Source organism: Zootoca vivipara, chromosome 4, assembly GCF_963506605.1.
Source record: "Zootoca vivipara chromosome 4, rZooViv1.1, whole genome shotgun sequence".
Lineage (NCBI taxonomy): Eukaryota > Metazoa > Chordata > Lepidosauria > Squamata > Lacertidae > Zootoca > Zootoca vivipara.
Genome location: NC_083279.1, coordinates 18,317,036 through 18,337,891, shown reverse-complemented (window position 1 = coordinate 18,337,891; position 20,856 = coordinate 18,317,036). Strand labels below are relative to the sequence as shown.

The following is a 20,856-nucleotide window of genomic DNA, read 5'->3' as shown; positions in this document are numbered from 1 at the left end:
GAGGGGGGGGTTAAAATAATACTTAACACTGGAGAATAATGGATGCCCAAAACTGTAAGGGCAAAATTATATTATAATTATATTATATTATAATATTATAATCTGGTGCAAAATTGTATCTATAGGGTAGATTGAAGGGGCAAGGAGGCATGCCTGGTCTGGCTACTTCTGGGATCCTCCCTCCCAGGAAAGAACCTATCAGAGACCAGTCTACCCTATCATTTGTAAAGTGATTGGACCAGATTTCTGAATGTTCTTCTTTTTTTCTCCCCTGTGGTCCCTTATGCCTTGTCTATTAGGGCAGGCATCCCCAACCTGCAGCTCTCCAGATGTCTTGGCCTACAACTCCCATGATCCCTAGCTAACATGACCAGTGGTCAGGGATGATGGGAATTGTAGTCCAAAACATCTGGAGGGCCAAAGGTTGGGGATGCCTGTATTAGAGCATAACCCATTTTGATAACCTCAATTTTTATTCTGTGTGCAATATTGAGAGCTTAACGAAGAATAAATAAAATTAATACCTACCGTTCAAGTCACTTTCTTGCATTTTTTTAAACTGAGTTTCCGCCGCACAAGAAAAACAAGTCCTCTTGGGTTTCTCAAATGTGAGTGCGGCCATGCCGTTCTTGAAGCAAGAACTCCCTTTGAAATCCTGGTTCTGAAGTTAGGTAGCCGGCTGGCAATTGCGTATAAAAGGATTTTCATCATTTGGCTTCAAGGCCAAATTGTTTTATTGTTTATAAGGTTGAAATAGTGATAGTGATTCAGCTCTTTTCGTGAAAATGGGGGGGTGGGGGGTCGCCACATAGAATGGTCTCTCTTTTTTTCCAATTTTTTTTCTTTGTTATCATGGGCCATAGAATAACGTTCATTATTGCTTTTTTTTTTTTTGCTTTTTTTCCCCAAGACCATTCCATCTCTTTATTTTTTTAAACATCTTAAAGTGATAAGGAGATATATGCAAAGCAGTCATACACTGTATCATTAAAACTCATACGTAAAATACGTACACAAATCCAACAAAAGGCTAGTACATAGTAAAGCCTAAGTATACTACTATGCAATATTATGAATACATAACTTTAGAGACTTCGGTTTAGTAATGTTATCTATTATTATTTCTGAAAACATTCACAAAGATCTTAAATGCAAATTTCCATTCCATACTTGGAATAAAACAAAACAAAACAAAAAAATCTATGTTATAACAACTCTTGGTCATCTTGTTGTGTGACCAATTCTTTAAATTACAAAGAACCCAAAGAATTCCATAATGTTTCTGTAGGAGTAATAAAAACATTGCATATGTTCCTCATATGATGTCTTTAGCAATCATTTACCGAAATGTAAATGCAACTCCAACATCAATCACTCAAAAGACGGGACCAATCAGCTGCTTGAGTCTTATCTGAAATCCAAATTCACCACTTTCACCCAAACTCCTCGAAGTACAAATATGCAAAAGTACATTAGAAAATGCTAATGCAACACAGGAACAGTTCTAGCAGTCTCAGTAATCCGCTGAATCATCTTCTCCAAGAACGAGATTCATTGTCGTCGTCTTCTTCATCATCATCTTGAAGCAATGAGTCATCGACCAGGGATTCTTCCTGAAACTGAAAAAGAAATGTTTCGTAAGACCCTGCCGGAAGCACTGAAGATATGAAAATCCCTAACGAAAAGGGTGTGTGTGGCATTCAGGCACTTTTTGGGACTTTGCAAATTGCTTCCGCAGTTTGAAAGAATGGGAAAAACACAATACCTGTGGGAAATCAGAATGTTAGCATCTTTCACGCCAAGTCTTGTTGTTTATGAAGATTAACAAATGGAGGGAAATTCTACAGATCATGAGATATACATCTCATGCTGGGATTCATTTATTTATGTTGAGCCGTTATGCTGCTGCAAACTGTATAACACTTTGAAAAGCTATCTAATAAATTCTAAACAACACTGATTTATTATGTAAGTGACATGATAACGGTTGCAGGTCTTGTCTGGACAAGCCAATTTCAAAATGTGATTAATGTTGCTGGCTAGTTTTGGCAAACCACCATTTAACCACACTTCAGTGTGCGTGTAACAGCAAATCACGGCTAGCTACAAATGGAAAAGAAAGTTTCCAATCTCCTCATTGCAACTGCACCAGAGGTCTACAGGGGAGAGCATGAGTCATTTGCTCATTTATTTTACATCCAAACCCATTGTGCACCGGCCCACACAGGGCTCACCAGGGTTGAAGTCCTGTGCTCTGAACACTCGGCAAGACAGCAGATGCATATTCAGTTTTGGTTTGCATGCCACATTAAAACATAGTTAAAATAAACTTTAATGTAAACATGCATTGTCCTGGTACATGTGCTGAAATCACAAGCTAAAACACTCCCCTGACCCCTTCCTGCTGCTGCTGTACTGCTGGGAAACAAACCATGGTTTGGCTGGTCATTATAGCCAACCCTGGACTTGTGGTTTATTTCCCTCCAAGCAATCTACAAGATATAAGCCCTAAACAAACCTTGATATCTAGTAATGCACATATATTTTACATTCATCCTGAGCATTTTGGATAAGGTTGAACCCGAGTAAGGAGAACACAAGCTTGATCTATCCACTACTGAGCCAAAATTCTCTCTTCTTATTTATTTAATATTGATAATTACTTAATGTTTATTTAAATAAATATTTTTTTGCAATCAACACATACTACTAGTTCAGAATGAGAGATAATCCTTTCCAGTGAGAAGTTATGAAACTAATTTTTCATAAATGGAGTAAGCATTTTCTAGGAGGTGCTTATGCAAAGGTCAGAGCCAAAACCCATAAATAACAGAAAATATCCTGACATTGGAACAGCAACTCTGACAAAATTTATAGTGAAAGCAATGTAGGTTCTCACTCATAATTTACTCTACAGATGATACATCCAGGACCTGGTGATTACAAATATTCTATTTCAACACTCCTTGGTGTCTGTGCTAGAAGCACTCATGAAATTCTATCTTAGGAAAAGCTGACATTTAAGAAATACAAAATGCTTGAGGGAACTTTGATTGGAAATCCATTATGTATGGGAATTTATTGAAGAAAAGAGGGGACTGGTTCTGTAATACTGGAAGAGAACGTAAATTAATATAACCTGGTTAAGTAAATCAGAAAAAGGCCAATGCATACAGGACAGAAAACATGACTTAAGTAACAGAATATACATTAAGACTATGAGCTAGGAAAAGGAAGGAATCAGCAAAGGCGACCTTTACTAAACAGCAACAGTAATAAGTTTTCTATTCCTTCGTCTGTTTGTAAAGGAGGAGGAGACGACACAAACTTACTTCCTCTTCATCTGGTTCAGTCTCCTCTGTTTCCATCGTTGAGATATTTACGACTGGCTTGTTCCAGGCCAACTTCAGGTCCTGCCCTTTGAATCGAGATCCATGGATAGCAGCCTAAAGAGAACAGCAATATTATCTTTAACACGAAACATGTCCTCTGGGGGAAACGGTCCAACGGCCACAGGTACCAGGGCTGCAACCTGGAAAAGCTGTGTGCGACTCTGTGTAACAAGGCTGCAATCGAAGGAATTGTCCCAACTCTCAGGACTTGTGTTTTTAGGACAGTATTTCACTATGCTACATGGCAAATCACTTTGGAAACTGTGTGTACTAACAAAAGTAGGTTATGATATAGAATTGGGTGGTGGGGTATTTTTTTTGGGGGGGGGTGTTGTTCAAAGAACAAATCAACACCCCAGGGGGCATCTCCAAGTCCTTCGGCAAACTTTAATGCAGGTGTGAGCAAACCCTACAAGGGCATACTAGGTATACTGTAGTCTTAGTGTTGCAGATTACTATTTCAAAGGTAAATGTGCATGCAAGCCTTTTCATATTTCTTTTGGTGTCTACACATACACAAGGCAATGAAGAAAAATGATATATTTTTTTTAAAGTCCTGAATTATTTCAACATGCAGGTAGCATACTGTTCAGAGAAACCAACTGTTACTGAACAATCTCCTCATTGGTGTTTTGCTTTTGAAATATTGATAATTTTTAATCTTCATACATTATTACTACTGCCCAAAACGGGGAATCCTGAAAATAAAACTGAGTTGATTATTTTTATAAAGAAATAAACTTAAAGAATATAACTTATTCTGCCGGAAAGCATTCCATTTTCTGTAAAGGCTTGGTAATTGAAATGTAAAAAATAAAATAAAAATTAACCTATGGGATATTCATGCCTTCTTAAGTACCAGCTGCATTAAGTGGCTGCTTTGGAAATAGTATGTTCAAATTAAAGTAACATGAACTAGCATAAATCAGTGTTAGCAACATTCCGAAATAACTGCCACAGTCACAAAAGATTTATAGTACAATCTGAAAGTACAGCATAATGTGAAATGTGGAAACAATTACATGTTTGATGACATCTGAACATGAATTGTGTGATATTAAGGTCCCCAGGTATAAATTTTAAATCTGTACATATAAATTTATGATCAATTTTAAAAGATTCCATGCCTATTAAAATGCAGCACAGGAGGGGTTTTTTGTCCATGGTCTCATCACAATGTCACAAACTGGAATTTTTAAAGAATACTTATATATGACATTTGGGTTCAGAAACAACTTGTAATCTTTGAAAGAAATTACTGCAACATAAAAATGCAACATTTTACGACTAGGGAATCCTCCTCACCCTTCCAAGCTCAAATGCACACGACCATAAAACTTAAACCTCTTTCATTCAAGACAGTAAAATATTAGCTACCATTCCTTCAAAGAAAGCTATAACTACTTTGAAGATTAACTTCTACTACCAATTATTATTTAAAATATATTTGATTTGCTAACAAGTAGAAAGTTAACATGCAGGTATTTGATTTATACACTATTAACTTTTTTTTGTTAGTTTTTACAGCTAAATCAAGTTCCTCTGCTTGTATTCGAGAAAATTTTCATATCCACAGCACGATCGGATTCAAAGTTTTAGAGAAAACACAAATGTGTTGTTCCATTCGTAATGTGCATAGAGGACCCCTCTTCCAGGTACTCAGGGTTTTGGAGCGCATCTTTGGGACCTTAACCTTTCCAAAGTAATTTTGCACAAAACTTTGCTTCACCATTTGGTGATGAAATACTGTTAGAAGCTGCAAGATGTTAAAGAGAATCCCAGTTGACGATCCCTGTGCTCACAAGCGTGGAAAACAAACGTGTTACAAGGAATTTAGGCATAGCTCTTTCTAGCTTTCATAAAGCACATTTTCTCTTGATTCTTCAACTAAAAGCTCAGAAAGAGAACTTATAACCAAAGAAAACACCAATATGACAAAAGCTGATAAATAGAACAGAGGTCAGCGTTTCAAACTGTATTTTTCACCCACCAACACATCCCCAACCCTGAAGGGAAGAATTCAATGTAGTGCTATGGCAATCATTCCCTAGACACAAGCATTTCCGTATGATGCATAGAACAACCCCCCCTCCCCACATTCTGCATGCTGTTGTGGAGGTTCTCTCAACGCTCCCAGAGCCAATCGGTTGTCTGTGTGGTGGCCGGGCCGGGGGGGGGGGGGGAATCCCTGCAGCACCAGCAGAAATCCTTCCATTAACAGGACTCCTTAGCTGAATACAATCCAAAATCCTTAAGATTACATTGCCAGACACACTTCATTATAGAAACCGCCCCGCCCCCAGCAGTCCTCCGTCCTCCGACATCTTAGATTGAAACAGGAAAATGAGAGCAAAGCCTCTGTACACACTCACTTTATTTCAGTGGTTTGGCCTTCATTATTTAATTAAAAAACTGAAGCCAGACAAAGCGTATGCTAATACACAACACATGTACTACAGATAATAGGAAAGGGGAGGAACACAGAAGCTCTATACAATAGTTAGATGCAGTTAAACTCAACCTTGCCGCCTAACATGAAAACAAAAAAGGAGGATATACTTACTGCCTCGGCTTCTGCTCTCGTCTTGAAAGTAATCACTGCATGGAGAGACGAGTCATCTATCTGGCAGTCTTCAATTTCACCATATTGCTTTTTAAGAGGAGGAAAATTGTCACCTTACTGAAATAATCTCTCCTCGATACAAATGCTACACACATAACATGCAAGGGCTGTTAACAGTTCTGGACTGATAATGCAACCTAATGGTCCCAAATCTTCTAAGATAGTTCTAAAATAAACCATCCCCAAAAAATTTTAAAAATGGAAGAAAAGGAAACTGAAAAATGAAACTTAAGCAAATTTAAATATCAAGGAAAACAGATATTCAATTTATAAATAGGTCACTATTGATAACTTTTATTATTCCAAAGAGAAGCCCAATACAGTAATTTATTAAGTCGGATGTGCTTGAAGTTTGACCTGAAACTTTGCTTGCTTTTGGCTTTGGATCAAGAGAGTTATTTTCAGTTCTTAGTTCCGCTAAGGGTAACTTCACATGAGTATGTGAAATAAACTCCATGTAGGAAAAAACATAGGCATTGAGTGTTTTACACAGGTCAGGGAATGGCTGTTGCCTTTCTAATTAATTTATTCACAGTAGAAACATACTTCAAATTCTGCAACAGCACACTCTTAAGATAATTTCTGTGTAGAAAATGTGTAACAGGTACCCATTCGACTTTTCTCTGAAAGACTGTTTGCCAGCATGGATGGACAAGTTAGGAAAGGCATCAAAACAAACCTGCGGTAATGACTATAAGAACCAATCATCCCTGTCCATCACACTTAATTTCACATACTTGACAGAACATTATTATAGTGCCTGCCTAGCCTAAGGCCTTCCTCTGGAAGTTAGAGGTGCATATTTGATTTACAACACTTTGCTGATTTTCACTGATCACAATCACGCTGCAATAGAACGTTAGGTTTCTAAGACATATTATCACACTGAGATCAGGAAGGCAGTGGGGCGGGTACATACCGCAAAATGAGGAAGGAGATCTTCTCGGTCGTTCTCTGTAAAAGCAGAGATTTCAAGTGCCCTTGGACGATGATCCACCACGGCATGGTTAGGAACACCTCTTCCCCGACCCCGGCCTCGTCCTCCCCTGCCTCTGCCGCGAGACGCACCGCGACCTCGTGTATGAATTCCTCTTCCACGACCCGAGGACAAAATTCCTCGTTTCGCAGCCTAACATGTAACAGTAACAACATCTAATACAAGCCAAACTTATCAATATGCGTTATACTACTGTAAACCTTAAAACACCTCAATGATATACCAGTATTATTCTTATTATTCTTATTATTATTATCATTTCCACATTGCAATTGGGGACTCAGGGGAGATTGTCTAATTGCAGTGTTTCCCAAACTGTTTTCAGGCTACAATTCCCTTCATCCCTGACCACTGGCCTTGCTAGCTAGGGATGGTGGGAGCTGTAGTCCAAAAACAGCTGGAGACCCAAGTTTGGTAAACGCAAGTCTAATGCTACCTCGGGAATTTATGGCAGAGGTTAAGATTAGAGCCAGAGGCTTGCCGATTGACAGCTTACTTCCTTTGCAACACCACACCAAGTCTCCTTGAAGAGCAAACCTCTTGAAACACACCCAGAGCAATTACACATGACAACTTTCACACTCAGGTACAGATTCTAGGACTCCCAAAGACATTTGATCATTCCAGATGCTTACATCAGTGTTTCTCGACCAGTGTGCCTCCAGATGTTTTGGGACTACAACTCCCATCATCCCTAGCTAGCAAGACCAGTGGTCAGGAATGATGGGAGTTGTAGTCCCAAAACATCTGGAGGCACACTGGTTGCGAAACACTGGCTTACATCCACCCATTCATTTCCTTTTCTCTCTAATATGTGGTAGTGGCCAGTCTGTTTTGTCCTGGGCCAAATTCATGTCTGCCCCATTTAGAAAACACTATGTGCATGATGGGATTTTAAGCTCTCTCCCCATGGGTACACTGCACTGAGTCAGAGATGCAAGGCGGGCGGAGGAACACACGGATGGAAAGATCCTTGAAGAGTTTGCCACTTCTTATTTCCATATTCTTGGGGACAACATGACAGATATATATGACAGATATATATGGTGCAGCAAGTCTCCTAATAGGGCAGCAAATGCCAGTGTATGAAGTTTAGGCCTGGTAAAGGCACTTCCAAAGAAATGAAATATGAAAGAATGCTGATCAAGCTGGCATTACATAACGCTTCATTTTAATATGCTTTGCAAACTGATAAGAATTGGGAAGCAATAATGAGCAAAATACAGTTTCAAAGAGAAAGAGATCTAACTTTGCATCAGATGACCTTCTGCCATTCATTTCACTTCACTCTAGAAGTTTGGGCTTAACATACAATCATTTTAAGGTAATGCATTATTGTCAATGCGCTCGTGCTCTTTTAAAGGCAGTGAATCGAAAACAGACATTTCAGTAACTGCTTACCAGTTCCAAACACCAACAGCACCACCTAGGGGAACATTTTGAAAATGCATGCTGCTCCCAAAGTTAAGTTACCCTATTTGGATGTTATTTTGGATAGATTGCCTAAACTTAATCTTCTGGGATAGGGTGGGATATTTTATTTTATGCGTATGATGCTGTCATATGTTGTGAGAATCTATTTTTTTTCTAACTGTTACACAAATTAACTGAGGGGGGGGGATACATGTGGAATAGTGCCGTGTTGGCCATCAAAAATGAAATAAACTTACTTCAAGCTGCAGTTCTGTGTACTTTCGTCTTAGTTCAGTGACTTCTTCACCTGCTTGCATCTTCTTATACAAGTCCAATTCAGTGTCCAGTAGTTCTTTTTGCATCTAAGGGATACTAAACAATTTAGTATGCATTTCTTAACTACAGTGGTACCTCGGTTTACGAACACCTCGGGTTACGAACTTTCGGTTTACGAACCATCGAAACCCGGAAGTAAGTAACCCGAGGTTTCCGAGGGCCATGAAGGCCTCCATGGAGGCATCGGAGCGTCCGCGACTGGGACGCAGCCACGGAAGTGCTCCGATGCCTTCACGGAGGCAAACTGCACAGAAAGGAGCCTTTCCCCGATGCGAGTGCCCTGCGCTGCGGCCGCCTCTCAGTCAAGGCGGCTGAGTAAAGCGCGGGAACCCCGGGGGGGGTTTCTCTTTGGAAGCTCTTACCTCGCGCTTAGAAAAGGGCTTCCAGCAGCAGTAGCAGCAACAGCAGTGAGAGGTTTTGCGAGTCGTTTCGCTGCACGGCGGTGGCAGCGCTCGCAGCTCTCCTTCCCCCTCTCTCTGCGGTGCCGGCCGGGCGACCTTCCTCCTCCTCAGAGCAGCCGCCGCCACCACCAGACGCCAGGACTGGCCGGGGTGGCTCGCGGTGCGCCTGGCTCTGGTTGGAGCGGCGGCGGCAATGGCGGCTCTCTCAACCCCGAGCCTCTCCACTCCGCAGGGGCGCAATGGTGAAGGCCCGGCCTCGCTTCTCTTGACCCCTCCGCGAGGCCGGGCCTTCACCGTCGTGCTCCTGCGACGTCTCTCCACCTTCGGCGTCGCGCTCCTGTGGAGAGGCGTCGCAGGAGCGCGAAGGTCCACTTCTCTTGAGCCCTCCGCGAGGCCGGCTCAAGAGAAGCGGGCCTTCGCTGTCACGTTCCTGTGACGCTTCTCCACAGGAGCGCTACGGCGAAGGTGGAGAGACGTCGCAGGAGCACGAAGGTCCGCTTCTCTTGAGCCCTCCGCGAGGCCGGCTCAAGAGAAGCGGGCTTTCGCGTCGCGCTCCTGCGACGTCTCTCCACCTTCGCCGTAGCGCTCCCTCGCAGAGGGCTCAAGAGAAGCAGACCTTCGCCGTCGTGCTCCTGCGATGCCTCTCCACAGGAGCGCTACGGCGAAGGTGGAGAGACGTCGCAGGAGCGCGACGCGAAAGCCCGCTTCTCTTGAGCCAGCCTCGCGGACGGCTCAAGAGAAGCAGACCTTCGTGCTCCTGCGACGCCTCTCCACAGGAGCGCTACGGCGAAGGTGGAGAGACGTTGCAGGAGTGCGACGCGAAAGCCCGCTTCTCTTGAGCCGGCCTTGCGGAGGGCTCAAGAGAAGCGGACCTTCGCGCTCCTGCGACGCCTCTCCACAGGAGCGCGACGCCGAAGGTGGAGAGACGTCGCAGGAGCACGACAGCGAAGGCCCGGCCTCACGGAGGGGTCAAGAGAAGCGAGGCCGGGCCCTCACCATTGCGCCCCTGCGGAGTGGAGAGGCTCGGGGTTGAGAGAGCCGCCATTGCCGCCGCCGCTCCAACCAGAGCCAGGCGCACCGCGAGCCACCCCGGCCAGTCCTGGCGTCTGGTGGTGGCGGCGGCTGCTCTGAGGAGGAGGAAGGTCGCCCGGCCGGCACCGCAGAGAGAGGGGGAAGGAGAGCTGCGAGCGCTGCCACCACTGTGCAGCGAAACGACTCGCAAAGCCTCTCACTGCTGTTGCTGCTACTGCTGCTGGAAGCCCTTTTCTAAGCTCGAGGTAAGAGCTTCCGAAGAGAACCCCCCCCCCGGTTTCCCGCGCTTTACTCAGCCGCCTTGACTGAGAGGCGGCCGCAGCGCAGGGCACTCGCGTCGGGGAAAGGCTCCTTTCTGTGCAGTTTGCCTCTGTGAAGGCATCGGAGTGCTTCCGTGGCTGCGTCCCAGTCACGGACCCTCCGATGCCTCCGTGGAGGCCTCCATAGGCCTCGGAAAGCTCTTGGTAGAAAGTAAAATTATTGTTAAATTGCTGCTTTAGGGGGTGTTTTTCATCGCCTGGAACGGATTAATCTACTTTCCATTATTTTCAATGGGAAAGTTTGCTTCGGTTTATGAACGCTTCGGTTTATGAACAGACTTCCGGAACCAATTGTGTTCATAAACCGAGGTACCACTGTAATGCAGAAAACGTGGCAGTAAATAGCCAGACTCCAATAGAGCATTACAATGTTTCAAGTTTCAGGCGGAACGTCTTCAAAAGAGACATTAGCTGACATCTACGGGAAGGATGATTGCTAGGTTAGCATAAGGGCCCACTTTTTTTTTTTAACGGGGTATAAAGCCAGGAGGGTAATGCAGTTTTATTTTTCTGAAATTTCAAAAATTGTCTCCTCCTCTCCCACATTGAAAACCACCTTAGGATTTAGCATAACTCTGGTGTGTTGTAGTGACCCACCGGTGACAGGTCAATGGATTCAAACTTCTAGTCGGCCATAAAGGTCACTTGGTGACTTTAAGCAAGTCACTACTTCTCAGTCTAATCTATTTAATGGGATTGTGGTGGTGGGAAAGAGAGATTCCTATGTATGCTAACTTGGAGGATAAGCAAAACACAAATGTGATCAATGCATCCACTCCCAGCTTTCTTCAGCTAACTTATACATCAAAAGAAAATGAGTTAAAGAAAAGAAAGATTAAAAGCATCCAATGAGGACAAAATACAGATACCTGTGTTTTTGTTTTCATGTTTTTCAGTGGAATGCTTGCTGGAGTGGAGACCCCTTTCAATTCATCCTTTAACTTGGTAATGCTGTTAGTCAAGGTCTCCAGAGTTTTCATGATTTCAGCTTTGTCCTCCGATTTCATCGTTTTATTCTTCTCCAGCTTTGAAATCAGCATCTATTGAAATTACACATATTACTAACAGGAATCCTTTACAAGTGGGTTATTTTTCATCTTCGAAGGAAGTTTTATCTAAGCTCCCCACCATTACACACATTTCTGAAGACACAAGTTTTTTAAAAAAAATAATAATTCTCCATACATAAGGAAAGCTGCCAAATATCCAAAATGGCACCAACATCCATGGAAAACAGCTCCAGCTGGAGAGAGGAATTAGACAACCCTTAGATTCCGATGTAGGAACTAGTCTTGACAAACAAACTTAGTGTGCTTAGAAAGATGCATTGAGAACTCTCTAATACAGAATCCCACTAGCCATTCTTGTAACTCTTCTCCAAAATTTGTAAACTGTGCTCTCCTCTGTGAAGAGCTGGGAAATAACAGCTTGGACAACTCATGGGAAAGCTTGGTGGCGTTTGGCAGATTTGAACTGAATTTGTAGAACCTCTCCACAACTTGACTTAAACCCCATATTCTTAAAGTAGTACTAGCTTGGCAGTAACACCAGCTGTAAAGAATAGCATGGACTGCTTCAGCTGAGAATCTGGAATTATTTTTTCATGAGAGAGAGCCAAAAGGTTCTGTTGATGGAAGGAGCTATTTCATTCTTGGAAGGAGTGTTTTACCTTCCGTAGGGGCTTCCATGAATGAAAGTTGGGGGGGGGGTGATTCTTCGCTAGTTCTCCCTTCAGCCCTGTGGCATCACCTCACACAGTTTGAGTGTCCCTGGACCTTCCAGAGTGGATTTTTGGTTGGCGACTCAAGTGGAATTCCACTCAAAGAACACAGACTAATACCTAGGATACGGAGGCAGAGGCTTCCACCCCATTAATTCCATCACCACTTTCTGTTCTACTTGCAAAGTTTCAACTGGGTGTACACAAGCTCACACCGCCCCAGGTTCATTAATTTTAGTGGGATCCCTATGAGCCCTGGAATGTAAGATATGTGCTTTACCTGAATCACAGCAATCTTTACAACACAGGATTTTACGGTGATGTAGTGAGCACTGTATCTTACAACATTGCTTCTCAAATGATGTTGCTGTGGTGGATCAACAACCCACCCACAATACGCCAGTATTTGGTTCCTGAAGCATCCTATGCAACCTGGGCTGTGATGGGGTCATGGACCAGCAACTGATGGCTTGCGGACCAACATCAGCCCATGGACCACCACTTTGAGTAGCACTATCTTACAATACATCAATGATTATTAATATTATTCAACAGTAGTCCAATTGCATAAATGTATATATTTACCTTTTGTGTTTCGATGTGCTTTTCTAAAATCTCTTGCTTTTTCTTTCTAACGTCTTGCTGAAGTCTTAGTGCCTCCTGGAAGCATAAAAACACAATTATTATCACCCACTGTTAAACATAAGCCAGTGAGTAACTGCGCAATTCCCCCCTCCACCCATTTTACCCATATATTCTGTCCTATTAGAATAAACCAATAATGTGGAAATAACTGATGTGACTGATCATGAGCACACTGAAGGTGACCTCCAATAATGGTAGCCATACCACTAATTGGTGCCTATGTCTTAGTGTAGCACAAGAGCAGAATCCAATGGGTATTTTGCATTCGTGAAAGATCATATTCAGCCCCTAGTGCAACTACTATTATTAAACTCTGTATGCTACCACTTGCACAATGTCAGTTCTCAAACAACTTGAGCTAACAAAATATGGAATCTCGCCTTGAATGGCTATGTGATATCATCTCTTCCTATATTTATAATTGACACAGAACTGCAGTATACGCAGTTACATCATTTGACAACCAATATTTTTGGACCAAATGCTTGTGTTATATCTGCTCCTCTGGACACTTGTATACTCCCTTACCATATTCAAGATTAAGAAGTGCAAGGCTCCACGCTTTGCTATGTGGATGCTGCACGATTGCACCATTTATATATTTAGAGATTTTTGTGCATTACTTTTTGTCACAGGTGCCATTCTGGAATTCCAAGGTTACTAATTCTGTGCTGTTTACAGGAGAATTTGTTGGAGTATTTCTAAAGTTAGGTAAAGGTAAAGGGACCCCTGGCTGTTAAGTCCAGTCGTGGACGACTCTGGGGTTGCGGCACTCATCTCGCTTTATTGGCCAAGGGAGCCGGTGTTTGTCCGCAGACAGCTTCCGGGTCATGTGGCCAGCATGACTAAGCCACTTCTGGCAAACCAGAGCAGCACCCGGAAACGCTGTTTACCTTCCCGCCGGAGCGGTCCCTATTTATCTACTTGCACTTTGATGTGCTTTTGAACTGCTAGGTTGGCAGGAATTTCTAAAGTTAGGGATCTGCATAACTTTTATGGCTAAATTGCACCTTTCTAGTAGCTAAATTAACAGAAATATTGAAAATATATTGGATTTCCAACTAATATGCATTAAGAGCCTACAGAAAAATAGCTACACATAGCAAGGAAATGCAATTAATTATATCTGGAATACATTCTTAAGACTGCTTCAGTAAATGATTCTGAATTCCTTGTTTCCTTTCTGTTTGAGCTTTCCATGACTCTTTGAATAAGGAATTGCAGGTGAAATTGTTTTATGTTAACAGAAATATTTACTGGTTCATCACAGTTGTAACTGTGCATTTATATGTTTTTTATATAAAAAAACATATTAGGAGAAAGTTTTCCATTTTGAGGCAAGACATAGTAATGACAGTCAAATACTTCAGTTTCATAACTTGAACAAAAGTGAAATTCAAAGCAGTTTAACAGAGAAAATTTGTTACAAAGCATGTAAGACTCTAAATTAAGGAAATAATTATTGCCGTAACCCTATGTAGCCTATTTTGCTATTCCAAAACCAGCTTGTTCTCCTCAAAAACAATTTCTTAAAGCACTGAACCACCTGCATCACGACTTTCAGAGCAAGATACCCAGAAACTCAATTTCTGGTGACAAATTTGATTAATATGCAATTAGAGGAATTACTTTTCCCAATGATTAAATACAAAATTTGCGACACAAATATGGGTTATTCTGAGTCAATGGCCTCTAAGAAAGAAATCTGAATATCCGGTCTCTGCAAGTGAAGAAACCAGCCTATAGAACTGCTACTTTAATGGGACTACAGCACTGAGTAATCCAGTCATTTTCAAATGGAAGTGAATACCATTCATGTCTGAATTATAATCAAAGAAAATATGATGCAGTAAGAAACCCCTTCCAAAATATTTGATCAAATGGATTTTATTTTATTGATTTTTCTGTAGTAGCTGAAACAAATCTGAACTTTGAAGATAAGTGAAAGAAACTATTTTAGCATGACAACTTTCTAAAGTGGTTAATAGGAATACCAGATTTGTAAGAAATCAAACTTGTTTCTGAAAGCAGGTAACTATGGATCTCACCCCTTTTATTAGAACATATGCATAGAAATTCGTCTATTAGCCTTTTGTGGCATCTCTTAAAACAAAGTTGGGCACCAAACTGAAGGGGTGCTATTCAACTTATTCAGAGTAGACCCATTTAAATAAATGAACATGACTAAGCGCTATTAATTCCATGATGTCTACTCTAAGTAAAACTTAGCTGAATATCACTCAAGGCCTTTCCCCAAATAATCCAGAGCATTCAGAGAAATGCAAAGGTCAATAAATGATTCCCAATTGTTATGTTTGGAGACTAAACTGGATAATGCAAGAGTTTCAATTGGTGAATTATCTGATTTACTTAGATAACACAGATGTGTTGTTAATCTTGGGACATTAGGAAGTAAATTTACCAAGTTTATTAATCTTACAGCAAAATGAAGTATGCAGAATGCCAAATGATTTCTATCTACCATTAGGTGTTACATATATAAATACGGTAATAACAGAGTCCACATCTCCTGATAAATTTTACCAGCTGCATCCCTGTTCTGAAGATCTTATCACCTACCCCAGCATTCAAATGAATTCTCATGCCCATAGCAAAGTTCAAATACTAATCACCTTCCCATAACTATACACTGATAAAAAAATTCAACTAATGAAAAATGGTTTGACATTCTGAAAAGGAATGTGCACAATATTATGTTTTTTATACTACGGTTTCTTCACCGAAATACTATGCAGAATACTGCAAATCTGATGTTGGAAACTTATAGCCCTGAAAAAAAATGTCAATAAAACATTTTAAGCTTGTCCAAATCAAGTAAAAACAAAAACAAGTCTCCTCTCCAAGGATAATGAGAAAATGTAAGACGTTAAGAGAAGAGAGGCAAGCAGCTCAAGGCAGAGAGATTGTTCAGGATTATTTAACTCTAGAAAAGTGAGATGAATACACCAAAAGATGAAGTGCATTGGTAAAAAAGGTAAGAAGAAAACTGGTCCACTATGTTGTGAAAAAAGTGGCGACTCAGAAAGCTATGCAGGAAGAACAGCAGCAGAAAATACATACTACTGTAAAATGTAACATAAAACAAAGTTCTGTCCTTAGATCAACACAAGATTAAACTGCTCCTTGGGGATAAGGGCATTTCAGTAATTGGTACTGAAGATGTTTCTTTCATGCTTTTGAGTGTAAGATCTTCATATAGCTCATTGTGCTTTATTGTGTAGAGGTCATCATTTGTGTTCTTTTGTCCACAGTACAGGGATTTAGCGGGCCACACATAATTCATGATGGTATTATTTCTATATAGGCACTCAATATCAGAAGTTAGGCACCAAACCAAGTCTAATGAAAGTCACAAGATGTGAGCAACTCATAAGTAACTTCCCCTATATTCTCCTTTCCTTCTGCACATAAATCCTCCTTCCATTTTGCTTTATAATGCTGATGTAGCACTAAATCTGCACCTGCATTTCCACTAGCCATGAACTGCTCAACCTTTGGTTTACAAACCCATCACTAACATAGGCTGCAACCGATTTGGAGGTACCGGTAAGTGTTTTTAGCAAGCACACTATGAGGTCAGGACACTACAGCGGTTAGCTTGAAAACTGGAAGGGAAGGGAATCTGTTAAAAAGAGGGGAAGACGCAGAGAGGGGGCATGTTCAATCTAATTGTTGTTAGATGAGAAAGCTTTAGGCTGCATCTGGCCTGACCCACTGTTAAGAAAGGCACCCTTCACCTACAATCACAACTGCAATTACAACTGTCTTATCTTTTTGCAAATCGCTTTGGGGGTTTTTCTTGCATTCAAGAGGTATATAAATATTATGAAATAGAAAAATAATTCACATAAATAAATTCTAACCATTGGTCTGAGTACTATATAACAAATCTTCTGCAACCCTAGAAGCCAAGTAAGATAATCAAATAGCATCTAACAACCCACTGCCTTAGGTAGCAAGGAGAAAATCACCCCTCTTCCTAAAATGTGTCCATGGAAGCAGATTCAGGTTCAGTCTTTACTGAGAAGGTGCGCCAACAAAACATCTCAAACTGCAACTTTTGAAATAATTCTCAGAACTTGACAGAGATTCTGGCAAAGGCACAGTATCCAGCTTCCTCAGGAATAAGCAATCATGACAAACTATGTTCTACATGTTGCAATTTTCTAAATAAATTATTGCTGTTTTATAAATAAGCAGAGTTCAATTTACCTGTTTTTTCTTCTGTGCTTCACTAGAATCTAGCATGGAACTGTTAACAACAGGCAACATTTTCTGCGCTGCTTTCAAAGCAGCTGGGTTATACACTGTTTTTGTCAAGCCAGTAGAAGTAGACAACACCTACAGAAGGAAACCATTTTATTTTGCTAGTAAATAAAGAATTTGTAAATATAGGATTCAAAGTATATTACTCCAAGACAGATGCTTGATGCTGTGATTGCAAAGATGGCATGAACATAAAAAATGGAGTAAACAGACTCATGTCAATTTAAAGACAGACTAGGACTGCCTCTAAAGTCAGAATTCCAGAATTGTTTTCCATATGTTGTAGAAAACAATCTACTTGAGTTTTATCAACATGTGCCTCTGTTTCAGCAGGAAAGTTGTGCCTGGCAGTTTCTATATGAATCAGATGATGCAATATAATCAGTTAATGAAGAGATGGGAGTTCCCATTTCTTCACTTATTTTGGGTTGAATATTTTAAGTGCTGGCAAGTGATGTAGTTACAAAGTCATAGCTGGAGTATAGGTAATAAGTTGGAGTATACTCCACAGCTGGAGTATAGGTAATAAGATCAATTCCCAGCTGCCAGCGATTGCACAAGATGTTTGTTATGTCCCTAGCATCCTAGAAAGAAGCATTATATCCAACATGGAATATGGTTGGTTAAAAAACATATAGCTCAAATAAACAAGCAAGCCAAGCTGCATGCAAGCCAAGCATTGTGCAGTATTGGAAGATAAAAGACAACAAATCAGTAAAATTGACTTGGGGAGAGATTCATTCCACTGTGGAACAAGTTGATCACTTACACCCAAGTATACAAGCAAGACACATAAGTACTCTTTTGACTACAGAACCCTAGGATATAGTAGCTCTATAGCCAAGGGAGATATCTGATTAGCAAACCTAAGAATTTCTATATCGCTAAGAAGTCTTTCATCGAAAAACACAAACTATACAGAGATTAATGTTCTTCTCAGAAGTTCCTAGCACAGTAAAACCTAGAAGCAGATTCTCCCTCAATCCCTACCTGCTCACCCCCAAATGGTTATTGCTTAACGTCTGAGGATGTCCAGTGGGATTGTTGACTTTCCCCTTTGAACGGCAGATTGCCACCCTGCCATACAAAATTGCTTTTAAACATTTCTCGGCTTCAAGAGAGTTTTGCTATGCAGCACTGAATATTACGGTCTAAGAAACAAGTCTCAGAAATACGCTCCATAAACTTAGCACAGATCTTATTTGTCACCCCACCCACACGCAGGAAAAAAGGGGGGGGGAGTGTTAACTCTCTTGCCTCGCACTGTGTCACAAACGAAAGGATTCACAAATATAAAAATCAGAATCAGTCTTATTTTGTATTGTGCGTCATCAAATACAGAAGCAACGCTACCAAGTCAAGTGGTTTGTTGATATGTATATTGAAGCTATGTCAAAGTAGAAGTAGATAACACCTATAGAAGGAAACCATTTTCAAAATATTCCTATGCTGAATTCTAGGCTGTCAAATCTATTTTAAGCATTCACAAACATGCAAGACCTCAATTTAAGGTTATTTTCCCACCCCCTTTTCTGCAACACTGACCTTATTCACATGTTACTTGCAAGTAGGTCATAAGTATTTAGAACAAGTAGCTGGGCTGTGTTCTTAGCATGACCTGAGTCTTTCCCCACTCCTCAAAAACACACAATGCTGTGGGCAGGCCTAAAAGCATAGCCCTGCTCCTTGCTCTACATGCTTTTATGTCCAACATACAAGTAAGACGTAAAACAGGACTTCCAACTTGCTTTTAGAAAGCTTATAGCACTAAGTGTGAGCACATTTCATGTATATTGATTCAGCAAAAGCAAGAAGCTAAGTCCACAATCCAAGGGCAGCAATAGATGAAGATGCTGAACCCACTCCAGACAACCTCTCTTTCCCCTTTCTATCGTGCAGTTTTCACCAAGCAGAGCAGAAGAGCTCTAGAAGGGAGCGGTATCTCAATCCTGTGGGATGCAGGTCACGTACCCAAGCAGACTGGGCAAGCAGTAAGGCAACAGCAAAAGCAAATGCAACACTGAAAGGAAAAAGCAGATCTCAGCAGAGGCTACCCCTCACTCACTAAGAACATTCAGAGATTTCAGGAAGAAGGCAGCTCACCCATGCAGCTCCAACTCTTACTGAATATCCTAGACCTCCAAAGAAGTAGAATCACTGTAAGGGATGACTGTCACCAGATCTCAGAGGCCATTTCCAACGGACCGTAATTTTGTCCACTCTTCATTCACAGGCCCAATCTTAAATAATAACCCTGCCATGCAAGCTCCTGCCCAAACCACAACCATTTAGGTTTAATGAAGATGCCTATATATATTAAAAACGTTATTTCATCTTAACTTTGTCAGCAAGGTTTAGTTGTGTTCAATTCACTGCAGTTCGATTCATTGGAAGAAGAAGGAGGAGGAGGAGAAGGAGAAGCATGCAATCATTTTGCATTCACATGTTTAATGGACACTAGAAGCACGTATGCTAAGTATGCATGTGATATTGTTGTCATTTGACAGTTCAAGGGCACTATTATTTCCTTACCTTTTCAGTGGTTGGAGTAGGTGGTTTAGGTACAAAGCCCAGCCTTTCCTTCACAGATAGTTTTGTTACATTCTAGGGAAAAACAATTTAAAAAAATAGTTTGGGATCATGTATTTTTAAACAAAACACGGGCATTTCTCACTTTAACTGAAGCTATAAGCATATTATTTCTTAACCTTCTGCATTTTCAAATATTCTTTTAAGTTCAGTTAGAAAGACTGGCCTGGTTGGTAGGTAGGCCGGAGAGATGGATCTAGTACAGCCTCCAGGAGGTTGCAAGAAAAGGTGCTTGCAGCATACGAGAGCAAGGAGCACCACTTTAGCAGTCATGGCCAACAGTTAAGAATCTGTCCCCCCACCTTTTGCTGGATGTGGTAGGATTCAGAAGCTCCACTGCTGGCATGGCAGGTGCCTATCCCAGCAACAAGGAGGTAAAGGTAGTGAAAAGTTGCCAGAGCACCATGGTAACACATCCTCTTGAGGGTTGGCAGAGAGATGTCAGCAGTTTGGAAGCCATGCTACAAAATGCTTGGGAAGAGCAGGCCAATGAGATGCAGCACCAAAGCTTGCAAAAGGGGCTGTGAAGAGGCTAGGATGAAGAAAAATGCATCAGGGCATCGATGAACCAACCCCCTTTCCTCCAACTAAGGTCATATGGTTTCCACACCCAGGCTAAAGCTGTGCAGTAGTTCTCGTTTGGATAATACACCAAGAAGTGCATGAAGACAGACTGCAAATCGATTGAACAAACGTGAATACAATTTGTCAACTCAACAGTGTGCTCTCTGCATTTTCTTTAGCGGGCAAACCATTAGATAATCTTATACTGGAATTAGGAGTTATGGGAAGCACACAGATATCACACACAAAAAAGCAGTGCCACGTCATTACCTCAATCTCCCTAAAACATGTGACAAAATGACATTGATTTCCATAGTTCCATTAAAAACAGAAAATAAAATTGCCCATATTTTTCCACATAAAGAATTTTGTTTAAGTGTATAGGTTTTGCTTGTAAAATAATTGACATATTTCCAATATTGGTATGGTGTGTATTTTGTACCAAGACTTTTAATATTACCCAACCAGCAGCATAAAAGACAGATCTTTCATCTTTGACAAAATAGTGTATCACAAGGGTATTATGTCAGTTATCAT

At 41.1% G+C, this 20,856-nt stretch overlaps 1 protein-coding gene across 2 annotated transcripts in view; it reads right to left on the bottom strand.

The window, feature by feature from the left end:
* Positions 1-874: 874 nt before the first annotated feature.
* The window catches only part of RBM26 (RNA binding motif protein 26), a 43,618-nt gene continuing 23,636 nt past the window's right edge, over positions 875-20,856 (bottom strand). The window contains exons 14-22 of one of the 2 annotated variants that reach the window (XM_035114901.2): positions 19,699-19,770; positions 17,113-17,241; positions 12,820-12,894; positions 11,384-11,554; positions 8,683-8,787; positions 6,935-7,144; positions 5,956-6,042; positions 3,333-3,446; positions 875-1,619 (exon numbers count right to left, since the gene is read on the bottom strand). In XM_035114901.2, coding sequence (XP_034970792.2) covers positions 1,530-1,619; positions 3,333-3,446; positions 5,956-6,042; positions 6,935-7,144; positions 8,683-8,787; positions 11,384-11,554; positions 12,820-12,894; positions 17,113-17,241; positions 19,699-19,770 — 1,053 coding nt within the window. In that variant the 3' untranslated portion in view covers positions 875-1,529. The remainder of the gene's footprint in view (positions 1,620-3,332; positions 3,447-5,955; positions 6,043-6,934; positions 7,145-8,682; positions 8,788-11,383; positions 11,555-12,819; positions 12,895-17,112; positions 17,242-19,698; positions 19,771-20,856) is intronic. The other variant, XM_060273354.1, reaches the window with a different exon arrangement.